A 26626-nucleotide genomic window follows, 5' to 3' on the forward strand; every position below is an offset into this window, starting at 1 on the left:
ATATTTAAGTATTATTTTTTTGTAAATATTTTAAGGAGAAAGTAAAAAGAAATGAAACGTCAAAAAATAATTATATTTCTTTATTCATATATGATTCATACAATGTCGCAACATAAATATCTTGTTTAAAGGAACTTCAATAAATAATTAAATTAATATACATAGAATACAGTCACAGCTCAGGTAAAGTTGTACTAGAATAATAATATTTATATCACAATCAAAATTTCAAAATGGACTAGAATAGAGATCTTTGAATAATACGTATTTTATTTATAATTTCATTATAACAACAAAATATTTTTTTAATGATACAATACAGGCAATGTTTTAGTTGACTTACTAGCAAATTATAAGCCTGAGCCTAATCCAAAACAATTGACGAAATTGAAATTGGAAGACGTCAATTTCCAAAACAATTGCTAACGCAGATGATTAATATTAGCTATTTGATTGAAATGTATTTATACCAGTCACAGTTAGAAAATAATTGAATCAGGTACAAACCATTAGCCTGCACTGCGTATTTTCATTAGTGACCATTTTGCATTAAGTAGAGCAGTAACCACAACCGCGCCTACTGCCATAAATAGAGTAATTTTGCTAATGTTTTTCTTTATATTTCCCGTTCCAGAGCAATATTATGTAAGATTTTTGTTGCGACAAAAAAGGAACGATTTTAGAAGATTTGAAAGGATTATAAATTAGTAGCAAAATACTTGAATATAGCTTAATCATTAAACTTCAGAATGATCAACTCTCGCTCTATACTTTTAGTTCATTGAAAGCAACAAAAATAACTCTTAATTGCTTGTATTGTATCCGAAGTATATCCAACTATCCATACATCAGAATCTCACAAAGCTATCACAATAAAATATTTTATTTAAAACATCAAAATCATCTAAAAATGCTTACAGCATACAGACGCAACGAACAATTCTAAAATTAGAAGAATTCTAACAACCACTTAATTCTATAAGTGTGGGTGAAATTAGGAAATAGTGAGTATTTCGCAAGTTAACATAAGCATCAAATACTTGACTTAGTAGCTTCACCCGCTTTCAAAAGTAGCTTATAACATGCCTCGATAAATGAGCGAACTTCCACTGAACAGATTTTTCAAATCGGTCCAGTGGATCCCGAGATACGCTCATTCAAACAAACAAAGCTCTCGGCTGTATTTCTTTCGTAAATGATGTTCATTGAAGGAATGATGAAATGCCACCAATAACAGCGGTGCTAGAAAGTGATCTATCATACAAATGTCTTACTTCACGACAGTATAATGGACTAGAAAGATACGCAAGTATAAAAGGTCAGTAAAAACACTACAGGGTCCAAGTGTATTATACAATAGTTACCTTTTACTATTCACACATAATAATTCTCACTACATCTTTCTTGAAATCGCTTCTGCGATTGTCGCCTTAATCTATGACATTTATAATATCTATGAGATACATTTTAAAATCATCTATTTTTATACTTAACTAGAATTCGGAGGGTATTTGGTCACCCACTACCTTTAACATGTAATTTCTTAGGAATGTACTATGCATTATTAATATAATAATATCTTAAAACAGTAATGACTAGACTATGAAAGAAATCTTCTATGTGCTTGGCACAAAATATACTAGTAACGTTTCTTTAAGTAAGTATCTCTATAAACACTTCTAAAGTATTAAAATCTGTTTAGACCGGGCCGGGAAAGACAATAAGCGTTTCATTCCTCTCAGTTCAGTCTTCGTTTTTAATTTTCATTTTCGTGCACTTATTACCCTCGTTTACAGAGTTGTTGAATCTGTTCACAACGTCACGGACCTTACCTTTGCTGATAACGAGTTCCTTATCATACGTTGGTGTTATTAGGCCTTTACCATTCCCATTGCATAATGGCTTATTGTTTGCGTGTGAAGCAAAATTCGCGCTTTGCGATTTTCGAAATTCTCTCACAGCGATATCAATGTTGTTTATCAAGTCCTTTGCAACGAATGTAGCTATCTCGTGTTTGATGCGATCTCTCTCGCTTTGGATTTCGAGTGGTCTGTGATTTTCTTTGGTTTCTGGGATATTTTGTTCAGGACTATGACTTTGTGTCAGCGAATGGGATGCAGGGCTGTCGGGACCCTGAAAGGTGATGCTCGGGTTGTTCACCAATGTGGCTTGCGCGTGATTCGTTTGTGTGTAGTAACACTCTTGGTTTTCTGGCTTCTTTTCACCTATCAGCCAAAATGTCGTCATTTTTCCTTTGCCCTGTGAACAATATTTTAGTTACACCATCTTTTTATAATAATTAGTCAAAAAAGTTTTGCCATATTAGTTAATTGTTGGTCTTATGGAACCAGTGATTACACGGCTCTACCTAGATTCTTAGTGAAAAGGTAATTTTGTTAGGGAAAGGACTTTCCTGTTTCTCCTAGAAATTACAGTTGGCGGGATTCCGATGAAAATTCATGAGGTAGCATTAGTTGTGACAAGACAAAGCTTTCCCTTAATATACCGCCCTTTGATACGAACGCGGAAATAAAATCCTATATTTATGGAAATTTATTTTTGTATTTCATCTTTCGTACTCATTTGTTATTCTCTTTCTTGTGAACATTTTTACATAATTGACATGACTTAGAAATATTTCAAGGTTTTATTTTTAAATTCACCTTCATCTAATGAGGTCCAGATATTCGTTTGTTTTTGTTTATGGTGTTAGAATGGATACTGACCTTCATAGTGATTTCTCCTCTGCACTCCAGTTCGAAGCAGTCATATAGATCCAGAACCTCTTTGGTCTTCGGGCTGACATGGATCTTCAGGGCCTCTCCATGGGACTCCATCCTTGACGCTGTGTTGACTGTGTCTCCGAAGAGGCAATATCGAGGCATTTTGAGTCCTACCACTCCTGCCACGCAAGGTCCTAAGAAAAGAGGAAATACGTTTTACTGTGAAACCTATATAAATTAGAAAAATATCAAAATAAATGGAAGAAACGTAGACTTAAACGTTTCCTTTGACTAATTCTTCTTAAGATATTCGCAAGTCCAGTAGTATTAAGAAAGATTCATATTTGTAATAATCATTTGATTTCGATAATCATAAGAAAAACATTAGGTAATTCAAAACCCGAACAGATGGCGGTTTCGTTCAATAAAAATATATTATTAATAAGGACCGAATAATACTCTCTTTGTTATAAAACACCTAGTGGGAATAATTTATTCAAAAGCTCAAAGAACTAGTTTGCACCTGCGACTAAAATTATGAGCCTCATTTTTATTCCGTTACAAAAGAACCTTATAATAGGCAAAGCTGAAAATGAAAAGAAAATTCTTTAATAATTTGGTTGGAGGTCTTCAATTCTTTTGAGACTGCACTTTCGCAAGTTTGTAAAAAAGAAAATCATGGAGTGTGAAATATTAATCTACAGTGATATTCTAAAATCTTGATTTGACTTTAAATTATAAAAGAGGGAATATAATTTTGGCATATTATGATATGACGCATTAAATTCTAAGTTGAATTGAGCATTTGGCATTTGCGAATTGTGACAAAAAATGGATTTTCCAATTTCCTAACTAAACATACCTACTTGTTAGAGCTCCCCACGCACTGCAAACTTGTAGTCAGCCACTTTTAAGAAGTAGTTTGTATATATTTTGGATATGTAGATATGTACCCTCGAATTGAGCACACGTGTCAAGTGTAGGAAGTACCTAATGTCTTATACAGGGAATACGAGGTACAAAGCTCGTTGTTTGTACTTCTATTGCACTGATACGACCTTTAAGTAAATGTTAGTAGGTGCACGTGGTTCTACTTACACCCACGTCTAAATTATCCATTATGTTTTAAAATGAACCAGGTGTATAGAATTTTCTAATCAAACCCAGTCGTTATCTTGTATTTGGTAGGAATATCCTGATAAGAAAATATCTTAGTAGATCCCTTATTTCTTTAGATATCGAGCTACTTTGAAACAACCCAGACTGGTTTAGCTATAGGTTTAGTTATTAATTTGACAATGTCTTTTGAAACTTGCAAAAAAACGAAAAATGACAAATCTTAATTTCCAAGATAGGTAAGTGCTACGACATTCGAGCGTAGTAACTTCATTAACACTACTACGTGGTAGCAATTTCATTCTGGCTTCCTTTTCAAACAACCACTCCATTTTTGTATGCTCTTAATTTTTTTGAATGGTTTGTTTCATGTACATTAAACAACAACACCCAGTCGCCAGTTACATTTGTTTCAAGAACAAAAGAACATTCACACATACATACCGACAGTATCATCTTCCGATCGAAACTTAAGAATCTACGCAGTAGTTCCTATATTTACAATGTAATACACTTTTATACGTTTTTGCTATGTCGTGATTGATATGCCCTCGCGATAAGTTGACAGGAAGATTCATTACTTTGTCTGCACTGAACGATATTGCGTATAATCTGTAAGAATGTAGGCTAAACTGCGTAGTTTATCGACTGACGACAGGATGATAAAATAACTTGAAAAACTATTGGTGAAATAAATGCTAGCATTTTTTAATAATACTGTTTCAATTCTGACTTATATTCTTAACTAGCTTCCGCCCGCTGTTTCACCCGCGTTCCCAGATAACTGTTTCCCGGATAGTGATAAAAACTATATTATGTCCTTCTCCCAAGTCTGAGATACCTGTCTTTTGATTTTCGTCTTAAACGATTCAGTCATTCTTCAGACATATTAAGTAGATAGTATAAATAAAACGACTTTCTTTTATATCTGTACTTTGGTATTACTTTAAACTTTTCAATTTTCTTCTTTCAAGATTGCTTAAGATTCTAAGTTAAGAAAATGTTTATGTTAAACACGTGTTAGTTTTACATAATATATAATTATATATGTATATTTTAAACTCTGCGTAAAGCGGAGTAAGAAGTATAAAAGTTTTTGCATACATTGACGGGAGTGTGGAAAATTTTGCAACAAATATTATCTGCTTGAGAGAAGTTTATTTTATACAATAATATAAATATTACAACAATATTATGAAACTCCTTTAATGGAAACTCTTTAATTTCTTCGAGTAAAAACATGTACGTAATAAGGAATCACTTACAAAACATGCATAAAGATTCTACCGACTTACGGCCTAACCCAATAATGTTATGTTTTACTTACTAGAGATAGAAATAAGATATTTCTTGTACTTATGGGGCTAGTCCTTTAAATCTAACAGACAGACGCGCGTTGCTTTTTTTTGTTCCACTCCTTCCCAGCAATAACATAAGTGTTGACAGACAGGTGAGCGTTTCACCCCCCACTCAGAGACATTTAATGATTACTTAAGTCACTCCTTAGTGACGGAATGTCATACAAATCCTTCACTAAGGAATGGCTTAAGTTACCATTAAATGTCTCTGAGTGGGGAGGTTAGAGGGTTGTCTCGTCTAATTTTAACGTTCACAAAGTGCTGTTTTTGATCCTACTTTGAATAATTGCTTTTTGATATTGATATTAATGTCAAAATTCTATACCTAGTTTCTAAGCAAATCGAGAGATAGAATATTGCCAACTAACCAACAGTACCTTACCTGTATGCATACCAATCCTCAACAACAGGCGCTCTCCAGGTCGATGAGGCACGGTCTTCACGCGCACCGCGTTGAGTAACGCGAGAGACATGCGCGCGATCTCTGCGGCGTGACGGTTGCCATTGCGCATCGGCAGCCCGGATACCACCATGTAGGCGTCGCCTATGGTTTCCACCTGGGGAGAATTTGTGTGGTTGTAGAATAGCAATATTGGGGAGAGTGTGATGTTGATGTTATGTAGAAACTGATAGCACTATAGGTATGTGCACTTTTTTGTTTGGGTACCTGCTCTTGGTATTTTTTTCATCTCTTGATTATTTGCCATGATTTCTTACGATTACGAATAGGTATAGACTCCTAGAAACAATGATAGAATTGACCCAAAAAAGTAGGCAAAAGCCTTCTTATAGGTAGTTTTCTTCCGTTTCTTAAGTAGAAGAACACCGCGTTCTTATTGAAAAAATACATACCTATGTTGAGGTGAATAAAATGCATTGGCATACAGCAATGAATAATAGTATGCACGTGACTCAATATAGTATTAAAATTGTCCTCAAGAAAGTTTAAATACTAATTGGATTTAAAACTATGAAGCGGAATTATTCCAGTACAGTACATTCAAGTATCAAAACTATTGCTATAGCAAAAACTTGTTTATTTCTACAATTGTTATTAAAGTTTGAAATGGAACATATCCATGTTGAAGTTGTTGCGTACAAAAGCGGGCTCAGTCCAAAATTGAATTTGGGAGAGGGCTTTTGCGAAGCTTTTGATGTCACAGACAAAACTATACGGAAATACAGAGTAATGATATTCTGTAAACTTTACATTCACAAAGGCCTTGAGACTAATTAGTATACCATACATAGGTATGATATGACTAATGTCGAACATAGTTTTTGTTTAAAAGCTATGTTTTTACAGAAAGTGGAACCCTTAATCAAAAGAATGATCTTTGAAAAAAAAAACAATGTCTTCCGAAATTTCAATTGTTCACAATTATGCATAAAGCTTTTCAATTTCAATTTCAATATATTTATTTCAGACTTATTTTCGGTCCATATAGTGTTAGTAATACATGAAAGATAATAGCTTAAGAACTATGTTAGTAATTCTATTTGTACTTACAATAAAATATTAACTATTTTGCGTCATCAGAACTGACACCCAAAATATTTAAATTAATTCACTATTAAATAATTATGCAATCCCGGCTAATCCACTACCTCATAAATAGCAATGCGCTCTAAATTGTCATCAGATCAGTATAAATTAGTTACCAACCCGCCGGGCAGAATCTAATTAATATTCTATCACTGTCCAATACGGAATTAAATAGGTCGCCAGTTAATAATGCATTGATTACTCTGTCCCTTTTCGAGGTTAGTGCTAGAATATTCTGATTGCCCTTTCAGTAGCTGTGAAAGAGACAAGCTGTTTTGTAAGGTAACGTTTGATGTGTCTTAAATATTTAGAACTTTTAAATATAAGTGGGTGAGTGAAGAGAATTAAGTATGTGTTACAGTACAATTGATAAAGTACTAAAAAAGGGAGGCAATTCGTGGGTCCCCGCTGTCTTTTGAACATCTCTGGCAGGCTTACGGGTATTAGGAAGCTAGTATGTTTGACGACCAGTCTTACCAAGAGATGTCGGTTTGCCCAGGTAACTCGGCTGAAGAGGTCAGATAGGCAGTTGCTCTATGTAATACCACTGGTACTCAGCTGCATAAGGGCAGACTAGAAGCCGCCCCCAACATAGAAAAGACTATACAAATTAATATTAGTGGTGGTAGTTTTGATCGATTTTGTCCCCACTAACTTAAAGATTGAGGATGCCTTACAAGATTGATTAAAAAAAGATTTTTGTGACGATTTACTGCCCTGTTCAAAATGATACATTTAAGATTTTAAAATTCCTTTGTTCTCATAAAGTGGAAACATTTCAACACCGACCTAAGAAAGCAAACTGCAGTGAACGATGGACGCTCAAACACGATACATCATTTTGTTCCTCTTCTATAAGAGGAAATAAAACCTGGAAGAGTGATGAAATGAAACTGGTACTTAATGTTTCTTTTACTAACTTGGTTAGTAAAAAAGTTTCTGAATGTAATGCAGTGATTTCGTCTCTCATGGCTGTAGGTATGTTATTTAATTCGTGTTCTGTCAGTTATGTGGATTTTGTGAAAGACAATATGCCTGACGATATTACTTGAAGGATGACATCAGACATAAGAGAGAAAAGAATGGAAGAAGAAGACATGCTACAAATAAAAACAAACTAAAAATAAAAATTGGGATAAGGGCAAGACAAATATAAATAACAAATATGACAAATGGTTATTTTGATATACTTTTTGAAACTTTTGTAACGCAGAAGTTTTGAGAATCTTTTTGATGTTTAGAGTACGAATATCAGTAAATATTAATTGTAACTCTTACTCACTCACCTTATAAACATCGAAATTCTCAATAATGGAATCGAAGCTGGTATACAGATCATTGAGGAGGTCAACGACCTCTAGGGGCGTGGATTCCGCTGACAGCTGGGTGAAGCCGATGATGTCGCTGAAGTAGATTGTCACCTGGTCATATGTCTCCGCCATGACAGGCTGACCCATTATTAGTTGGGAGGCTACGGACCTGGGTGGAAAAAACATAAATGTTCTAAGTATTTAAGCAAGCCAGTGACAATTTAAATTATGGATTGAAAAACTGCCATTATGTTTAGTGTACCCCGTATGCTACAATGAACAGTCGGACCAACTGTCGACCGACTGTAAAGTATGCAGTGCGGATACTGTTAAACGACGCTGTTCCAGATGGCGGCAGATGCTTTGTAGATATATTCTACATACACATTTTTTATGGAGCTAACAAGATGAAGTCAATAAAAGCAAAATTATATGTTTTATTTTGATCCTACTATTCACAATGATGATGTCCTCCTAGCCGATTATCGGCTACGGCGGCTGTTCTCATGTAAAGAGATTAGCCAACTACGCATGACATATTATAGTGCACGAGCATTTGCGCAGACACAGGTGCACTCACTACTCCTTAACTCTCATAGCCCGATGGGACGGTAATCCGACACGACCGGAGAGAGATCAGGCGCAGGACCGACATTTACGTGCTCTCCGATGCACGGGTGTATCAATCACCAGCTTCCAGGCTCCGGGCTGCTTTGTGAAAGTCTTCTAAAACCCACAAAGCGATTTCGGCCCGACTCGGGAATCGAACCCGAGACCTTGTGCTCAGCAGCCGCACTTGCGACAGCTAGACCAACGAGGCAGTTACAATAGTAATTTACTCGCCACAACTGATAAACACCTAAAGTGAAAAACCTCAGAGGAGGCCTTTTTTCGGCAATGGACTGAAGTGGTCTTTCACTGAAACGAAGACTGTCTCACAATTCCGAAGACAGTATAACAGACAATTTGACTTACTTCGGCAACAGCTGGTACAGAAGTTCCTCACACTTCCTCTTCTCCTCCAGGTAGTCGGAGGTCCTCTCCTCCACCAGCGCCTCCAGGTTGTTAGCATACTGTTCCACTTGTGTCAGCAGCATGTCCAGCCTTGTTGATGTTTCGCAGTCCCTATGAGGAAGAAAAGTTTTTAAAAGTTATTTATAGAAAAGACATCCAGAATTGGACTGTACCAAAACAAAATATATTTCCTCAGTCAAAAAGCTCTGCCCTAGTCATCCTCATCATGGAATATTAATTAAATACCAATAGTAGATAGAATGTTTTTTTTTTTCAATGACAATACGTTGCACAGAGACCAAAGTGGGGAGGATTTTATCCACCAGTGGGACGGTTCAGGCAAAAAAATGCGTTATACTCCTAAAATACCATTCTTTATTTAACCTGACACTAACTAAAACTTTCACCCAACGATGCTTATTATTTAGCTTTAAAAAAATCAAAACTAAGAAAAGGTAGTTAGTTATGGAACTTTTTTAGTAGGAAAACCTAGATTTCAAAACCTAATAAAACAAATCCTATATACTAGAGCTTTATTATCCAATATTAACTCTGATATTCACAAGCTAACCCACAGTTCATCTCAGTCTGTAGCGGTTTGTATTGTTACTGCATATTATGGCTTGTGGCTCCTCGCTGTATCGCATCTAATCAGCGGCCAAGCGGCTATTCAATCAGCTAGTAATATAGCTCGCTACTAGGTTACGTATCGATTCTATTGTTATGTTTCGTTATTGTGTTGGGTAATAAGAGTTAGATTTCAGATGAAATGACAAGACTCATGTGGAAAAAGGCCGTATTATAATGAGTCAGATACCTACATAATTTTTCATATTTTAACAATTTTTATTTCAAATTCACCTGAGTACAAGCCAATCCAAAGCGAATTTTAATCTACAACCCACCAAATATCCAAAACGCATAGCGTTTAACGCTGATCAAAAGAACTTCAGGCGGAATCCAAAACAAAAGACGTTTAACGAACCTTCTACGTATCTATGCATTGTAAAGAAGAGATTCCACTAGTGTACGGCACTGTGACGCAAATAGCAACAAATTGCTTACAAACATTTCTAAAATATCCACGAAGTTGCAACCGAACATACGCTAGCATAATTGGACTCGCAACGTCTCGTCGCGTGCACTTTTTGTTCGTAAAAGAAAGAGATGTTTGACGCTCATTGTGGAAGGGCCTGCTTCAGTTGTAGACGGCAACGGTCTGATATTATGCAAAGATTGCTTACTTGTTAATCCTCTGTATATTTTCCTTGAGTGCTGAGAAGTCGGGTCGGTCGTCATCCGGGAGGGTCCAGGGTGGCTCCCCGGTCAGGGACTGGCGCGGTGACGCTGACAGCGGCGATGTGCCTCGGTTGCGCATATCGGCGCTCCCTGGTGTCATAAAGATCAAATCAAATCATTTAGGACACAAAACAGACATGCGAATATTCATAAAAAAACATGGTAAAACAAGAAAACAATTTTAAAAGATAAATAAACAGAACGATGAGTTAACAAACATAAGACATACAATATATCCAAAAAAGAAGGTCGGTGTAAATAGACAAACTGCATTTCTCAGGGTCCAGACTCCAGGGTTGCATCCTTGTATCTAATGGCATACTATCCTAATATTTCAGCACTTATATAGCCAACGTATAAAACGGTTTCTATGCTATGATAATAATCATTAGTCTGTCTGCTCTAAGTCCGAAATGAGCAGTCAATTCTAACCATAAAACGTTTAAACGAAGATTCAATTAAAAACAGCTTTTTCCAGCGTTTAAAAAACATGAAGGTTCAGACAAATTAATAGCCTATAAACTGAACTCACTAAGAACTAAAAGGTATTTACTAAATGGCCCATGAAATTAAAATGTCCCTTTAAAGATTACTCACAGAATTCCCGCATTTTTTATTTGTTAAAAAAAACGGGTTGTGAAAAAAGCAAAACAAATGTACCTCTAGTATTTACGTGCGTCTTTTTTTTCCGAGATAAACTATATATGCAAATGTGGTCTGATTAGTCACGTGCTTGCCGTGACTTCCCCTGAATAATTAATTTGTATTACATAGTTGTTACATTGGCTTTCCATATAAGGTACATGGGAAGAAGAACATAGCATCAGCAAAAATATACTTATTATTAGATTTTGCCCCGACCCGCCTTTTTCTGACCTTTCGATCTTTCTTTTTATGTAACTCCTCGTTTGAATGCAACTATCTGGCAATGACGACAAATATCGGTAAAGCCTTTACTAGTAGAATATAATTAATAGTTTGCAAAAAGAAAATATTTACAGAGTGATTTAATTCTGTCATCTGTTATTACAGCTTATGGCCTTTTTTGTATTGGTCCAGCTGTGGACCAAAGAAATGGCCTTTCACAATAACATTTTAGATCAATCACTACAAATACAGATTTATTGCGAAATACCAACAGATCCTATCCATACGATTTGATATACCTATTCCCAAAAAAATGCACGGAAAAATTCCGAAAATGCTCGGAGTATTTTTTAATAACAGGTCGCTATTGGTTTTGGCTACGATCGAACTATGTAGGTTTTATTTTTATTCTACGGCAATTTCTAACACCTGGCCTTTCTATAGTAAATCTGCACCTCTATGAAAGGTAAGCCCCGTAACTCCCTTTCCCCATAGAGAGAGGACTTTATATGACAATTTATGGGGAAAATATGCTCCATGCCCGAGGTTATGGAGAAATGGGCCGTATAGAAAATATATTCTCGTTTGATTATGTTATGGAGGTCGATCAATGTTTGCGACGTAAATGTAGGCGGTATAAAAATGTTTAGTGATGTTATTTTTTATATTGAACCATTTTATATTAATGTATTCTTTAATCGGTTGTACATTAACCCATTTTAATCGGAACTATCTGTGTTAGTTTAAAAAATGCAAAAGAAAAAATATTAAAGCGCAGGAATGCACCCACAGCGGGGGAGATATTCTGCTGATTTTCCACCTCATAAACTTCTGGCATGAACTACAGACAGATAGCAGAGTTAATTTCAACATTATTTGTAACATTAGCAAGGACTAGCGAACCGCTCCGGCTTCGCACGGGATAACCGTATTCTACCATTTCATGTGTGATATTATACATATAAACCTTCTTCTTTAATCACTCTATCTATTTAAAAACCCGCATGAAAATCGGTTGCGTAGTTTTGAAGATTTAAGCGTGCAAATGGATGGCGATATATGGACACAGGGACAAAAAGCGACTTTGTCTTATAGTACGTAGTGATTGAAAATATACTGTTTCTACTCACGTTTAAACTTATCCTCCAATATAGCTGCGCAGTAGTCACAGGCGAGCGTGCAGTGGGGTCTGCGCATCTCTAGCAGGGGACTGACTGCGCGTCGCGGACTGGGGGAGTCCGCACCCCCCGGAGGAACCAGGGACATCGTGCTAAGGAACAAAATATACCATCAGATATGGTGCAGATTAGCCTAAAGTATTTATTTTGGATTGCCAACAATTACATTTATAAGAACATTGACAGAAATACATTAACTAGGTAAGAAACTATAAAATGGGAAGAAACTATAGGATGTATTGTTATTGGTAATGTTGATGATTTTCTAGAATGGTAATATTGTCCTTTCGGCTTTTGCTCCTGTTTCTTCTTTGTTTGGTGTAAGTCTCATTTATGCGGTTACAAGTAAATAGCTTAGGTAATAATCCGGTCTGTGGAGATACATGTCAGGAATAACTTGAGCGCTTTGGCGACAATAGCAAAAAATTGGTTACAAGAAGAGTTATATATTATTTTTTCTAGCTAATGTGGGGGTATTAAACTTATCACAAAGAAACCCTAAAAATGTGTTTCGCCTGAATATGTAAAGGTATCTAATTATAATTGGAAATCATAAAATTAAAATCATTAGATATAGACTGAAAAAGCAGGTTCTTCAGAATTAATTTATAGCCGACCTAGGTCGAAGAACTAATAAGGTTAAAAAGTACGGGCCGTACTTAATTCGATTTTTCTTTAGAGAAAAATCCAGTCCCGCTATACTCTAAAATCATAAAATTCCTGTGAATTCAGGTATTTTCATATTAATCTTGCTAGCTGATCTGGGATGGTAACTTTAGATTTATAAAATATCGACCGCAAAATGTCAGCCATTGCTCCGATAACCATTACTCTTCATATTGTAAAAAGGTAATGTTAGGTAAGCTTCTACACTGCATCATCTAAATTGATAGCTATTATCCTATAATATTCGTTCAGGCATAATAGGCCTTCACATCGGAATAAGAATAGGCATGTTGAATAAAAATGTAATTAAGTATAAATTGTTAAGTATAAGTTCGTTTTGTATAGATTAGGCTAAAATATTGGTCACTTTTTCTTTTATCATGTAACGTCATTTTTAGGTAGAAATATTTAACATACTAACATAATACATATAACATACAACTTTTTAAATGAAAGCATTTCTTAACAAAATGTAGCTAAAAAGATGTATGTAATATTGTCTACACGCTCTCAACTAAAAATGTAATGTAATAAGAGAACCCTCTTTCAATACATTTATTACATAAAAGAAATCCTCAGATATCCTTCCACATTTCTTTTCCCTCAGGTAAATTAATGTGCACATATTTCTTACACGGTATCGCGGAGAGAGCTCTCAACTTAAGGCTTGATAACCATAATTAATTCTGCTTACAGCTAACAAGTAATAAATTGGAGACTCCCATTATATTTTACGAAAGGAGGGCCATAAATTTGGGATATAGAAGACTCCAATCACTCCCAGGGGAATATTATAAAGGTTTTAGAGAACCGCAGGTGAGTTCTTCGCCTTATTTTTCTCGTTATTTTCGAGTAATTGCCTCTCGTTTCGAGGATTGGGAAATAATAGTCGGTTGGGGATTTGAGGGTCCTTATTTGGCAGTGAGACAATTTGAGATAATAAAAGAAGCGTTTTGCAAGCTCGTTTCGGAGAAATCCGGAGTGTTTTGTGGTCTACAAATAGAATTATTTTGTAATACGTTGTTGAAATTATATTTTGATCTAATTCATTTTTCATTCTGTGTCTTGGAAAATTTATGTCTTAGTCTAAAGCTAGTATTGGTAAGTAGGCCTAAAATTCCATATTCTATAAAATAATTGATTCTACTAATCCATTTGTGTACAACAATAAAGTATATTTATATGTATTTTTCATTCTCAAAAGCTCGCTCCCACCACCACTTACGACAATTTCTGTGACAACAAAGTTATGACGTGTTAAAAACTTCGCCGTCCACACGATGTGAGCCTATCAATGACGTCACAACAAAGCGGTGTAACCGGAGCCGCGGGGTAAACTAGGCCATGTTTGTGCAGCACTACATTGGAGGACCCACTTTGTACAGCTTTCATTGGGTATATTGGGTACTAGGGTTTTTGGCAACGTTTTGGGAATCGAGTGCGAAGGATTTTTGAATAGAGAACCTGGGTAGGTATGAATAAAATGCAGTAGACGTTTTGGTTTTGGTTTTGAAAATCGAACACAAGAATAATAACAAGCTTTACCCAATATTTTTTTTAATGAAAACTGATGGTATGTATAATTTGTTGCGAATTATCTACCAAACATTTTTCTTCTCAAAATTATATTTTTTTAAGTTTATTTACGATAAGACTTTGTTTATATAAAATCAGTGCTAATAATGTGATAATATAATTTCATATGAATTTAAACCCCTACCTCTGCATAAAATTCATAAAGTATAACCTGTGTGATTTAATTTATGTCTAGAAACTGATCGCTTGCGGTTTGGATATCGTTCGAATACTTTACTATGTGCGGGAATTTAAGAAAGTATTTTCGAAATTGAATTGGAAAATAATTTTCCATATCCAATTTTACGAATGTGAAAAACGTTGAGGATAAACGCTAGTCAATTTTCACGCTTTATAATCATTTAGTTTCGTAGGTTAAGGTAGGCGAAATTTGATGCTACGTTTATATAAATCTAGACATTTACCTAAGTATATGTATTTAGTGAAAGAATTGTTCAAATCAGTCCAGTAGCTCCTGAGATTAGCGCGTTCAATCATAAGGAAACAAATCCACAGTATACCTAATACTAGCATAGATTAACAACAATCGAACTAACGAGGTACATTTAGTAACAGAAACGGTGTTGTAAAGGTCAGATGCTATACCTACGTAGTATTGTTACGTACCTATAGCCACATCTTAATTGGACGGAAAGCCTACACCCACACAAACTCGTTAGCAGAATCTAGACGCGCTGGCCATAATACTAATAGGTACTTTGTATAAAACAATAACGATAAACTGTTTAGCGTTTTCACAAATCCATGGAGCTCGACTTTCAGTCTAACAGGATCATACTTTCTGACTTTTGACTACCCTTAACCATAGCCGAAAATTTACAAATGCCAGCCGGCGCCCGTTAATTTAACGTGCCTTTCGAAACACGAAGAAACTTTTTATGTTATAGACAGCCACCCATCCACTGATCAACCGCACCAATATCAGCTTAACTTCCTGATTAATCGACGGGTTCGGCAGTTGATTATCCCCAAGCTCCTATAAGAAAATCTCTACTAAATACAGCCACGATTCACATTACATAAAGAACTAAACACTTATTAAAAACAGCAGCTATTTCCCAACTAAATAACAAACATTGCATTGCAACATTCATTACAAAAATAAACATTAAACGAAGCATCTGTTTGTGATATCAGATTGAAATTCAAGTCTTTGAGACAAGAAGGATGGTATACATTTGTCTTCTGTGTCTACAAATGCAGCTCGCAGTGGATAGCATGTTTGGCTTACACTGCTGTGTAAATAAGCTGGGTGCACATGTGTAATTGGTTTTGAGCTAGAAAAGCTCGGAAATAGCTGGTTGTTTTTTTTTTCTTGTGGAGTTGTGTTGATGTTAGTTAGAGGTAATGTTAGAAATTCATACATGATCATGTAGTGTTTTATTTGGTAAGTTGAAATAACGTACAATACCCAAATAATCTGTACAGTAAAGAGGAAACATTCTTTCGTTTGTAGTCTAAAGGTTCCGATACAACTGAACCAATTTGAAAAACTCATTCACTATTGGAAAACTACACTATTTCCGAGTAACATACTCGTAGTAGACCGTATTTGCAAAAATCCATACTGGATACTTATGTCATTATTTTTTACCATCAACTTTCCACTAATAAGAATTCACTTCATTCAAAATATAAGCAACAAACATATCAAAATTCAGAACCTCCCTTTTGGAAAAACGTTTAAAAACAACACAAACTATTCATAAAACCAGTTACATTTTGCTTCAGATTTATCCTTTTGTTCCAAACCGTTTGAAAGGTATCGATAGCGTAGCCTTCACAAACTGAAACTCTCTCAGCTGAATAACGAACGGTTCTATTCTTTCTGAAAGAAATCCGATTGAAGTTTCATTAAATCTGGAAAATAATGCCATGAAACTGTTTGTTACAATTGTCTTTTATGTGAAAAGCAAATTAAAAAATACTTATGAAAAGCTTTTTGTTTACTTTGTTTGGATATTGGATAAAAACTTTCTAAAGAGATTCTTTTAAACGTTATACTATTTAAAGAAATGGAAGGCATGTGATAAATTACGTACCATATTACGGAAACTAACATATGTACTTATTTTTCTATCCACGCACGCTGGCACACTAAACTTTATATATTGGACAAGTTATATTAGCAATCTGATTGTATATTGAAAAAAAATATGGAAAAATGTCTTGGGCTTTCAAGATTTTTTTTTCATTACAACTTTTTTGACACTTAGAATTTATGATACTTTATCTTATAATGCTCCTGTCTCTATCAAAATTTTATTCGAGGTCGGCGTAGCATGTTTTCTTCTTTCGGACTCTTCTTTTTGCCATCATCCCTTTATCTAGGTACTATTAAAGAAATTAATTAAAAGCAAAGTTATACATTAATATCATTATAAAAAAATACAAGTATAAAATAATATGTATCCAACAGTCAAAGTAACCAATAAAACGTATTAACGTCGAAACTGTCAACTGCGATGTGGAACGATATAATTTAATATATTCGTAACATCCCTGACAACCTAAGAGTGCTTTCATACTAGTGGATTTTATCGCACGTACATACGTATACCTACGCGTAGTTTCTCTACATACTCCGCGCGGAAAACATCGGCCACGCTGTTTCAGATGTCAAATTGTTTTGTTAGCGATGCAGTAAGGGATCATCTACACGGTGCACGTAGCTGGAGCAAGTTAACATGTGCAAGTGACAAGTGATATGAGCACGCGGGTGGGTATGTTGCTTTGGTACATCCCGCACGTTTTAAAAGGTATGTAGCCTGCGCATGTGCCTCAATATTCGCAAGCTACTTGCACCTTGTAGATGCGCCCTAAGAACCGAGCATCGCAGCGCGGAAAAAACTACCGGAAAAAACACTAGTGTAATAGCGATTTTCATTCAGTAACACATTGAAAATTGGGGCATTCGCAGAGTTAAGCAATTAAAATATTGCAGCACATACTCGTAGGTATAAATGATAAAACAACATTTTGCTGAAGGTTTTAAAAAACATATTGCTTTTTAATTACTCACAATACCTTTAGCAAATAAAACGACAAAATCCACAGGAAACAAATACTAATATTAAGCGCACTGCAATACTAATTTCCCAACTTCACTTCAACTGTATTCCAACTCGCTAGGAATTAATAAACTAGTTTAAACAGCTCGTTTTTCGTCCTGTGTATAGTGTACAGTGCAATCTGAGGTTTAATTAAAACCGGTCCGGATTGCAACCGGCACGTCACGGCGCCCCATGTCATATAAGGCTGGATTATATGAGCCTACATTTTCCGTCTATACTTATAATATATAATAAATAGGACATTTTCTGTTTTGTTTGTTTCTCAAAGGCTCTGAAACTACTGAGCCGATTTGAAAAACTCTTTCATTATTGGAAAGTTACACTCTTTCCGCGTAAGTATAGCTTGTTTTTCGTCCTGTGTATTGTGTACAGTTCTATCTATGGTTTAATTAAAACCGGTCCGGATTGCAACCGGCACGTCACGGCGTCGTGTCGTATAAGGCCGGATTATATCAGCCTACATTCTCCATCTATACTAATATAATAATAAATAGGAAACATTTTCTGTTTTGTTTGTTTCTCAAAGGCTCTGAAACTACAGAGCCGATTTGAAAAAATCTTGCATTATTGGAAAGTTACACTCTTCCCGCATAACATAGGTTATATTTTATCTCGGTACGGGCAATAGTTCCCACGGGACGCGGGTGAAACCCCGATAAACCCGGGTAGTACTTAGTACAGTTATGTTTGGGCCTTAAAAGAGACTGTGCCCCTTGAGTTTGTTTCAGCGTTTCTTCTCAAGCCAGTCAGATAGGAAATAGCGGCCTTTTACTTAAAGTGTTATTTTTAAACTCATTAACAGAAGCACAAGCTTTGTTATTTTTCCCTACTGACTGGTCCTTACTAATATAATAAATAGGAAATTAAATTGTACAAATCAGTTCAACAATTTCGGTAAACTACATACAATAACTGTAATATATGTATATTTTGCATATATTATGTCCCCGCATAGAATGCATTGGTACGATTGACCTGTCTCTGCGAATACCAAACTCAAGTGCTTGGTTGCAGTGAATGTGTTGTAAAGGGCAGAGTACACTTGGTTCACTATGTACCAACAAAGCAAAAATACTTTCAAAATCACTAGTAAATGTACTTTGTCGTATCATATGTTTAAATGGATTGATTGGATATGCCACTTAAAAATTCTAGTATTATGAAAAAAAAATACGGATTTTCATGTCTTAATTTCAAAACAGCATTTTGACAATACCTACTCACCATATATATTTTTATGCCCGGTTCCTATGAAAACATAAGATTCATTTTGCTTACTTACAGTAGTTTTTTCATAAGCGTCATAGAATAAACATTAAAGTTACTTACGGAATCGTAACTCGTATTAACACGTACGTACGTTACGTGTTAAAAGAAACTGGGCATTTGTGTAGACCAGTCCTAACCAACGAATTTCCTAGTTATTCGAACCCTATATAATTCGAGGGACGACACTTATTCAGCTATGCTATTGCCGATGTAATCTGCAAATGCAATTTGCAGTCGCTTTTATAGCGTGTAACACAACTTTGGGTAAGGAAAATGTTGTACCCAATCCCAAAGGCATCAAATTGGTTATCATGGTTGTAACAGGAAAATATCTATTTATTTACGTTTCATTTGTTTTAGGCGTTGTAATATACACAATATAAAAGGATGTTTTTGGTGAGTGGGGGTTTCATCTATAATAGTATAATAAGAGATTTCTCTTTGTTTATTTGTAGGTACCCAAAAAGGCTCAGAAAATTTCATAAAGCAGATTTGTGAATTGAAACAATTTAAATACAATAATTAATGTCCCAAGGATTCTGCACTGAGATAAAATATAACGTGACCTTTTATTGTTAAAAGAGTACTCAGAAGGGATACAGTAGATTCCAGAAACTACTTACCCCGTACAAACTATAAAAAAACATATTAAAATCTTTTTCATAATCTCCGTTACTCTCTTGAAGTAGCAAAGAAAACAACTTTACTTAGACTAAGTGCGCTTTAAAGGTATAACTTTACTCAACTAAAACTTAAGCTAACAAATGAAGTACTGAGAGAACACGGAAGATTTTCATACCTACTACCTTTTATGTAAGTTAGTTTAACCTCGCTTAGAATGAACATAGCATTACAAATACATAGCTATACAATGTGTCCCGGGGATAAGTGACCGCCCGAAATTTTTTGAATATTTGTACAAAATTAAGGATAATTTCTTTTATATTTTTGAAAAAAATCATTAAAAAAAATTTTTTGTCAGGCCTGTTAATAACAGGCTTTGCTCATTTTTAACCGAGTAGGAGTCAAATTTCAACTGACTGTATTTTTGCATTTGTTTGAAATAGCAGCAAACATTGTTTTGAGCTATTGTAGGAAATATCATGTAGTTTATTAATAAATTAAAAGAAAGTGATATTTAGGGGGCATTTATTGGACTTATTTTTTTTTTTTTTTTAAAAAGGCGTTTAATTACATTTTTGTTATGTTTGATAATTTTAATTGATAAACTGCGATGTCGGCTAGTCTATAAAGAAAAAAGAATTTAAAAAGATGTAAAAACTTAGGAAATATCTTTAAAAAACTGCAGCACGTCACAGTATTTACTAAAAAAAATAAAAAATCATTTAAAAAGAACCAAAGGCGGTAAGTCCCAAATATAAAGGAAATTATCCTTAATTTTGTACAAATATTCAAAAAATTTCGGGCGGTCACTTATCCCCGGGACACATTGTATATTTACTATCGGCTCCACTAAACTTTGCATTTCTGAAGTTATGCATTTGACACCTCAAACCTTTAAGATCATCTTGCGAAAGGTTGCTGTGCTTTCTGTTGATTTTCTTACCAAAAATAGATATTTGGCATAAACCCCATACAACTTACTTAACTCCCCCATACAAGCATGTTCTTATCTATTGTAAGCAAATCAAAAGATAGGTTACTAAGATCGTCCTTTTGTAAATACTACCTCTCAATAGTAAAATAAACAAAAGCGGACAAATTGTCGCTTAAGCGGAATGTAACAGCAAAAGTTCACAAAGTCGTTATAAAGAGCATCCGAAGCGATAAATTTAATTAATTATAACAAGTTACGACGGCTAGGTTTGTTGACCTTTTGTTAAACAAAAGGGAAACAGTTTAAATAGACGGAAAGAGTGATTTATCATACTTTTCGAGCTCTCCTAATTCTCCTATAGAAATTCTTTAAACATTATTTTTTCTGCGATACCGTTCTCATTTTTCATCGTGAGTTATTATATTATCTGGTTTTCTGTTACTTTTTTTTGTAATTAAACTCTTTCAGATTTATTTAATGTTGCTTTGAATTTCTTTGTGTATAATTTGTTTTTAATGAAGCCGAAGCTAAGGGAAATTACCAAGTTATAAAACGGCAGAGAACTTACAAAGAAATCAGAATAAAGGCGTAGGCGTTTAATCTTGTTAAGTAACTTAAGTTTGTAAGTGTACCTATATTATGTAAATAGAATAAGTGTATTTAAATAACTCTTTAGTCAAAAAAGGCGCAGAATTTTCAAAATATACTTCTCAATGACCATTTGATAACTGCCTCATAAAACATTAACCTTTTTACCACAAAAACTTTTAAACGTCAGTTTAACACTTGTCTAAAAAATGACAAATTATGACATTGAAATAAAGTCTATTTGGCAGCCAAACTTTTTTTAGACAAGTGTTTGACACATGTTTGAGTTTTTGTAGTAAGACCATTATTGTTCAAAACTGTCAGTACCTAATATGTACCAGGTACTACATGTATATACATTCATAAATAATATTCCGCCACTACTCTTACTCGTGTCAATAACAATGTCATAAAAATACATACAACTATCTGTACGTTAACCTAATTTCAGGATTGTTCATGAAAACTGTAAACGGTTTAACGACCAAAGTTTTATGGCCGTCAGTGTATCTCGGATGTTTTATTGCTTTTTGGCACGGAAAACTATTGAAAGTAAATACCACGCACTATTTAATCATAAACAAATTATAGTGGAAAACGTAATTTTGTACTTGGGTGGTGTGTAATAATTTGTTCAGGAATTTAAATTAACCAAAACAAAAATGTGAAAGACTGCCAAGTTCGATAATATGGGAATGCTTCGCCTATAAAAGAAGTGAGATCTGAATAAGTACCAAGTTCCATACACATACCTCAGTTAAAAATAGTTACTTTTTAATGATGTTACTTGGCAAGTTTTCATACACCTTGTTATAAACCTACTAAACGCAATGAATCAAGTATTTAATTTTCTATTAAAACTTGCCAAGTAATCATCATTAAAAAGTAACTATTTTTAACTGAGGTATGTGTATGGAACTTGGTACTTATTCAGATCTCACTTCTTTATAGGCGAAGCATTCCCATATTATCGAACTTGGCAGTCTTTCACATTTTGTTTTGGGTGGGATTTCATTTATTTTTGTAAGGTTGTTTATTTTATTTTTTCTTATGATGAAGTTAGTTAAAGAAATGTCTCATTTATACTATTTTTAGATTTTTAATATGCACTATGTTTCTTACAAAGAAATGAACTAGATTAACTAAATGGACTAGATTTACCAACTGACTGACATGACATGTTATCATATATTATGTTCGTGGATCAAAGTTACACATTCGTTATTTTCGAAAGTGATTCACACTTGGCCGTTTTCAGATTTTTACTTTACTTTGACTAAATACAAACCTTTGTACCATTCGAAGATATATTATATAAATATAAATAAATTTAGTTCGTTTTAGTTCCTTAGGGGTATAAATTTACACCGGGTATAAAACACCTTCATTATTTTGAAACCGACTCACACTTGGCCATTTTCAGATTTTTCCCTTTACCTTGACATAAAGACCTACCTCCATGCCAAATTTCAAGTCAATACGACCATTAGTTCCTTAGGGGTATAAATTTACACCGGGTATAAAACACCTTCATTATTTTGAAACCGACTCACACTTGGCCATTTTCAGATTTTTCCCTTTACCTTGACATAAAGACCTACCTCCATGCCAAATTTCAAGTCAATACGACCATTAGTTCCTTAGGGGTATAAATTTACACCGGGTATAAAACACCTTCATTATTTTGAAACCGACTCACACTTGGCCATTTTCAGATTTTTCCCTTTACCTTGACATAAAGACCTACCTCCATGCCAAATTTCAAGTCAATACGACCATTGGAAGTGGTCTAGGTTTTTGATGAGTGAGTCAGTCAGTCAGTCAGTCAGTCAGTCAGTCAGTCAGTCAGTGAGTGTATAGTAAAAATAGCGATTTTCTGACGTCAATATCTCAAGACCTACAATAGGTATATTAATGAAATTTTGTATTTTAGATAAGTGAGGGGGTCTCAACAGATACTAGAAATTTGATATGCGTAAATAAAATAGATTTTGAGTTACAGGGGGGTCGAATTTGGCCCGAAATGGTTCGTGTAATATAACCCACGGCCGGTGTGTCGCTTTTTTTGCTCGAACTTGGCGGACACACTGCCGTGTGTCTAGATTTCAGTTTCTAATGTTGTGTTTTCGATAAAAAAGCCAAAGTAGAGAATATTTTTAACAATCGCATATAAAAAAGAGCCCAAATTGGAGTTAAAACAGCGTAATTTGCAACTTTTTCTATACCTAGTAAACGAAAATAAATTATTGACGATTTGCCCAACGACTAAAAAGCTTAAATCTTAACATACGTGTTATGTACAAATCCAAACACCAAAAAAACATGTTTTTTAAAACAAAAATCTTCCAATTAATTAGTCCACCTACCTATGTAAATGCGGGTATTATTTTCAGGCAATTTATTTGAACAAAGAACAGGCGTATGTTTATGCCATGAATATTCAGGCTGAAGCCGCACCGAGCTCGTTAAACTGAGATCTTAACACTGTAGGGAAACTCGGTATTCCGTTTACTTGAATGCACACTGGAAATTCATAGGAAATTGTGAAATTCAAATCTTGGAATTAAATCCGATTTTGAAATGCAAAATAACGTAGGTAGTATTTTGTAGGTAGAAACTACGTCTTAGATAGATGGAATTTGTAAGAAAATTAGGTTTTAGCAGAAAATTAGGTTTTAAAGCGTTATGGAAAAGTTTTTTGTTAATAGTAAATCATTTTTACAATTTGTGTATCTGGATTGTTATTAAATTCAAATTTTTAGGAAAATTTGAAACGATCCTTTTACTATTATGAACACAAAAGTTTGTAGGAATGCATGCTTGCGTGTCTGTACTTTTATTACATTTTCACGCTTTAACTACTTGATGATTTTTTTAATAAAACTTGGCAGTAAATACAGCTTTTATCTTTGTGTGGTAAGTATTGTTTCTTGGGATTCGAGTTATAACAATAAAAGCTCAAACACTGATACTCTCATCACTATAACCTTCATATCATTAAAACTAAACCCAAACCACTACCAAAAGCACTTCACAATAAAAACCCCTAGATTAAATTCAAAATCAAATTGTATTTGAAGTATGCACCAGGCAATGTGAAGCTCGTTCTCAAAACAGCTCGAGCCACGCCGGCTACAAAGCAATCCCAACTATCGGCCATCGGAATGGCCACTACAATCACATTGACCTATTCAAAAGCTTTCATGGAACTAATACTCTATTTCTACAGCTCTATTGGAGTTTTGCCTGAAGGGTTTTAGAAGATTTTAAGTGAAGTTTTTTGTAGGTAAATAGAAAGAAAGAAAGAAAGAAAATACATTTATTCACATGGACATAACGCATAGACGAATACAAACAATAATCCACGCGAAAAGGTCCTTGCTCAAGATGTTGCTGTCACTCTGTTGGACAGAGTCTCAGCGCTGGTTTTCAGCAAAAGCCGAAAGCTGACGTGTTAACGTCCGCCGGCAATTTAAATAATATATATTAAAAATAAAACAATAATATTATTAAAATAAATTATGAATTAAAATAAATAAATAAATTAAGTAGTGATAACATTGGCAACATTCGACTCAATCGCACACGCATTTGGCTCATTCGTTCCTTGTCTATGCGCTGTTGTCAAAATCGTTGAGGTTATGATGTAAAGAATGAACCAAAATCATGGCGGCGCTCAGCGTCTAATATTACGTAATTGAATATTATGCGATAAGTAATGAGTGTTGTTTATGTTGTGTGTGTTAGGAAATGCGAGTTTGTGGAGTGTATTAAGAATTTATGTGCTTAAGTGTGTTCTTAAACTTGTTAAGAACGCAATATTTTCAAGGGCCACACCCAAGGTAAGAGTCAGAAATCAATCAATATAAATATTTGCGAGTGGCGACTATCGAGAAATGCGTCACAGATTCCAAATGCGTCTCAAAACTCCCACATACATAGATAGGTATATTACATTTACGCAAGAACTGTAGCAGTTTCTAGTTCTAGTTTCAATTAACTAAATAGTATCCATATACATAATAATAGCTAAGTTCTCACCACCTACGGTCACTGAGTACCCGCATATAACAGGTATCGTCTTACGACACCCACGGGCGTCTTCCCATCTATTCTTGGTATAGGTCATGTTGCAGTACATTAATTCTATTAAATAGAACACGGGAATAAGCTGTAGGTTGTAGAAGAGACACATTAAGTAAATTGCATAGTTGAAATAATTATTGGCGCCCACTGTGGGACCAATCAGCCCAATGTTATCAAATTATTGATTTTATTGCAGAAGTATGCAAACTTAACACTTCATAAATCTACACGTTAAATATGACTAATATTGTATTTTTCTCAAAAAAAAATGTATTATGAATGGTCCCACGGTGGGCGCCAATAACCTGTTGAGCAGAAAGCGTCGCAGTATTTCTGATATCATAATCCAATATGGCTGTTATATTATTATTGGGCTTATTAGTCATTCGACGGCCATAATTTCATTAGTAACACGTCGTAATAAACGAGAATGTGTGATGTATGAGCAGAATAATAAGTAATGAAGTAATTGCCATCTACCCTACTTTTATGACTGATATTTATTACGAATGACATAATCAAAGAGAACATATTCGAAATTAATATATTCTACAATATTATTTTACGAGTCACACAAATAACCATTTCTGGAACATTCCATTACCTATTCAAAACATTTCGATGTCCCAAACTCACTTCAAAAAAATCCTTAAGCTCAAAAGTTCACAAATACTTTCGACTTTATCGAAACTAGGTCAAACTGTGAATAAGTGCGAAAATTAACACTTGAACAAAACACTTCGCTTGACATCCCTTTGATCTCAAGCAATCTCTTGACACTTCTTCCGACACTCGTGTTAGAATTCAAATTAGATTTGATTTAATGCGATGTCACTTACTCTGGTAGACATTGTTATTTAGTGACGAATAATTTGTCTGTTCTTTGGGAGTAAATTGAGACTGTAATGTTCACAAATAAATGGCTTTAATTAAATTTAGATCTTATTCTGAGACAAATAAGGTATATTTTGCTATTGCATTGGGATTCACTGTTTCTTTTTACTATTTTCCATATTCATTATCATCATCATCCTTCTGTCTTTCTCTCAATTTTATTTAGGGCCGGCGCAGCATGTCTTCTCCTTCTATAGTCTTCTATCTGCCACTGTTTTCCATATTCTAAGTAAGAAGTTTCCATTGCGATACTTAATGCAAATAACACCATAACTATTTTCATTTCAAAAACTGTTGCAGGATGGTTAAATAAAACTGAAGTGTTATGTTACGGTCAAGTGCGAATAAGGCCAAATATCGTCCACGTAGACTGAAAAGTCCGGAAAAAAGACGAAAATGAGTGATCCATTATTTTTTTCGGACTTAGTAACTTTTCAAACGTGTCACTCTACGGGGACTATATGTACCTACATATGGTCATTGC

General features: G+C 34.6%; 2 protein-coding genes across 3 annotated transcripts in view; both read right to left on the minus strand.

Annotated features, from left to right (window-relative positions):
- Nucleotides 1-26626, minus strand: part of LOC110377229 (annexin B9) — a 367919-nt gene that overhangs the window by 255005 nt on the left and 86288 nt on the right. The gene's annotated exons all lie outside the window — the stretch shown is intronic.
- LOC110377220 (atrial natriuretic peptide receptor 2) overlaps nucleotides 1649-26626 on the minus strand; it is a 52432-nt gene continuing 27454 nt past the window's right edge. Inside the window, exons 2-8 of the mRNA XM_021336013.3 lie at nucleotides 12364-12503; nucleotides 10312-10456; nucleotides 9029-9178; nucleotides 8030-8222; nucleotides 5580-5754; nucleotides 2727-2917; nucleotides 1649-2259 (exon numbers count right to left, since the gene is read on the minus strand). Coding sequence (XP_021191688.1) covers nucleotides 1744-2259; nucleotides 2727-2917; nucleotides 5580-5754; nucleotides 8030-8222; nucleotides 9029-9178; nucleotides 10312-10456; nucleotides 12364-12499 — 1506 coding nt within the window. The 5' untranslated portion in view covers nucleotides 12500-12503 and the 3' untranslated portion in view covers nucleotides 1649-1743. The remainder of the gene's footprint in view (nucleotides 2260-2726; nucleotides 2918-5579; nucleotides 5755-8029; nucleotides 8223-9028; nucleotides 9179-10311; nucleotides 10457-12363; nucleotides 12504-26626) is intronic.

The sequence above is a fragment of the Helicoverpa armigera genome, chromosome 23, assembly GCF_030705265.1.
Source record: "Helicoverpa armigera isolate CAAS_96S chromosome 23, ASM3070526v1, whole genome shotgun sequence".
Lineage (NCBI taxonomy): Eukaryota > Metazoa > Arthropoda > Insecta > Lepidoptera > Noctuidae > Helicoverpa > Helicoverpa armigera.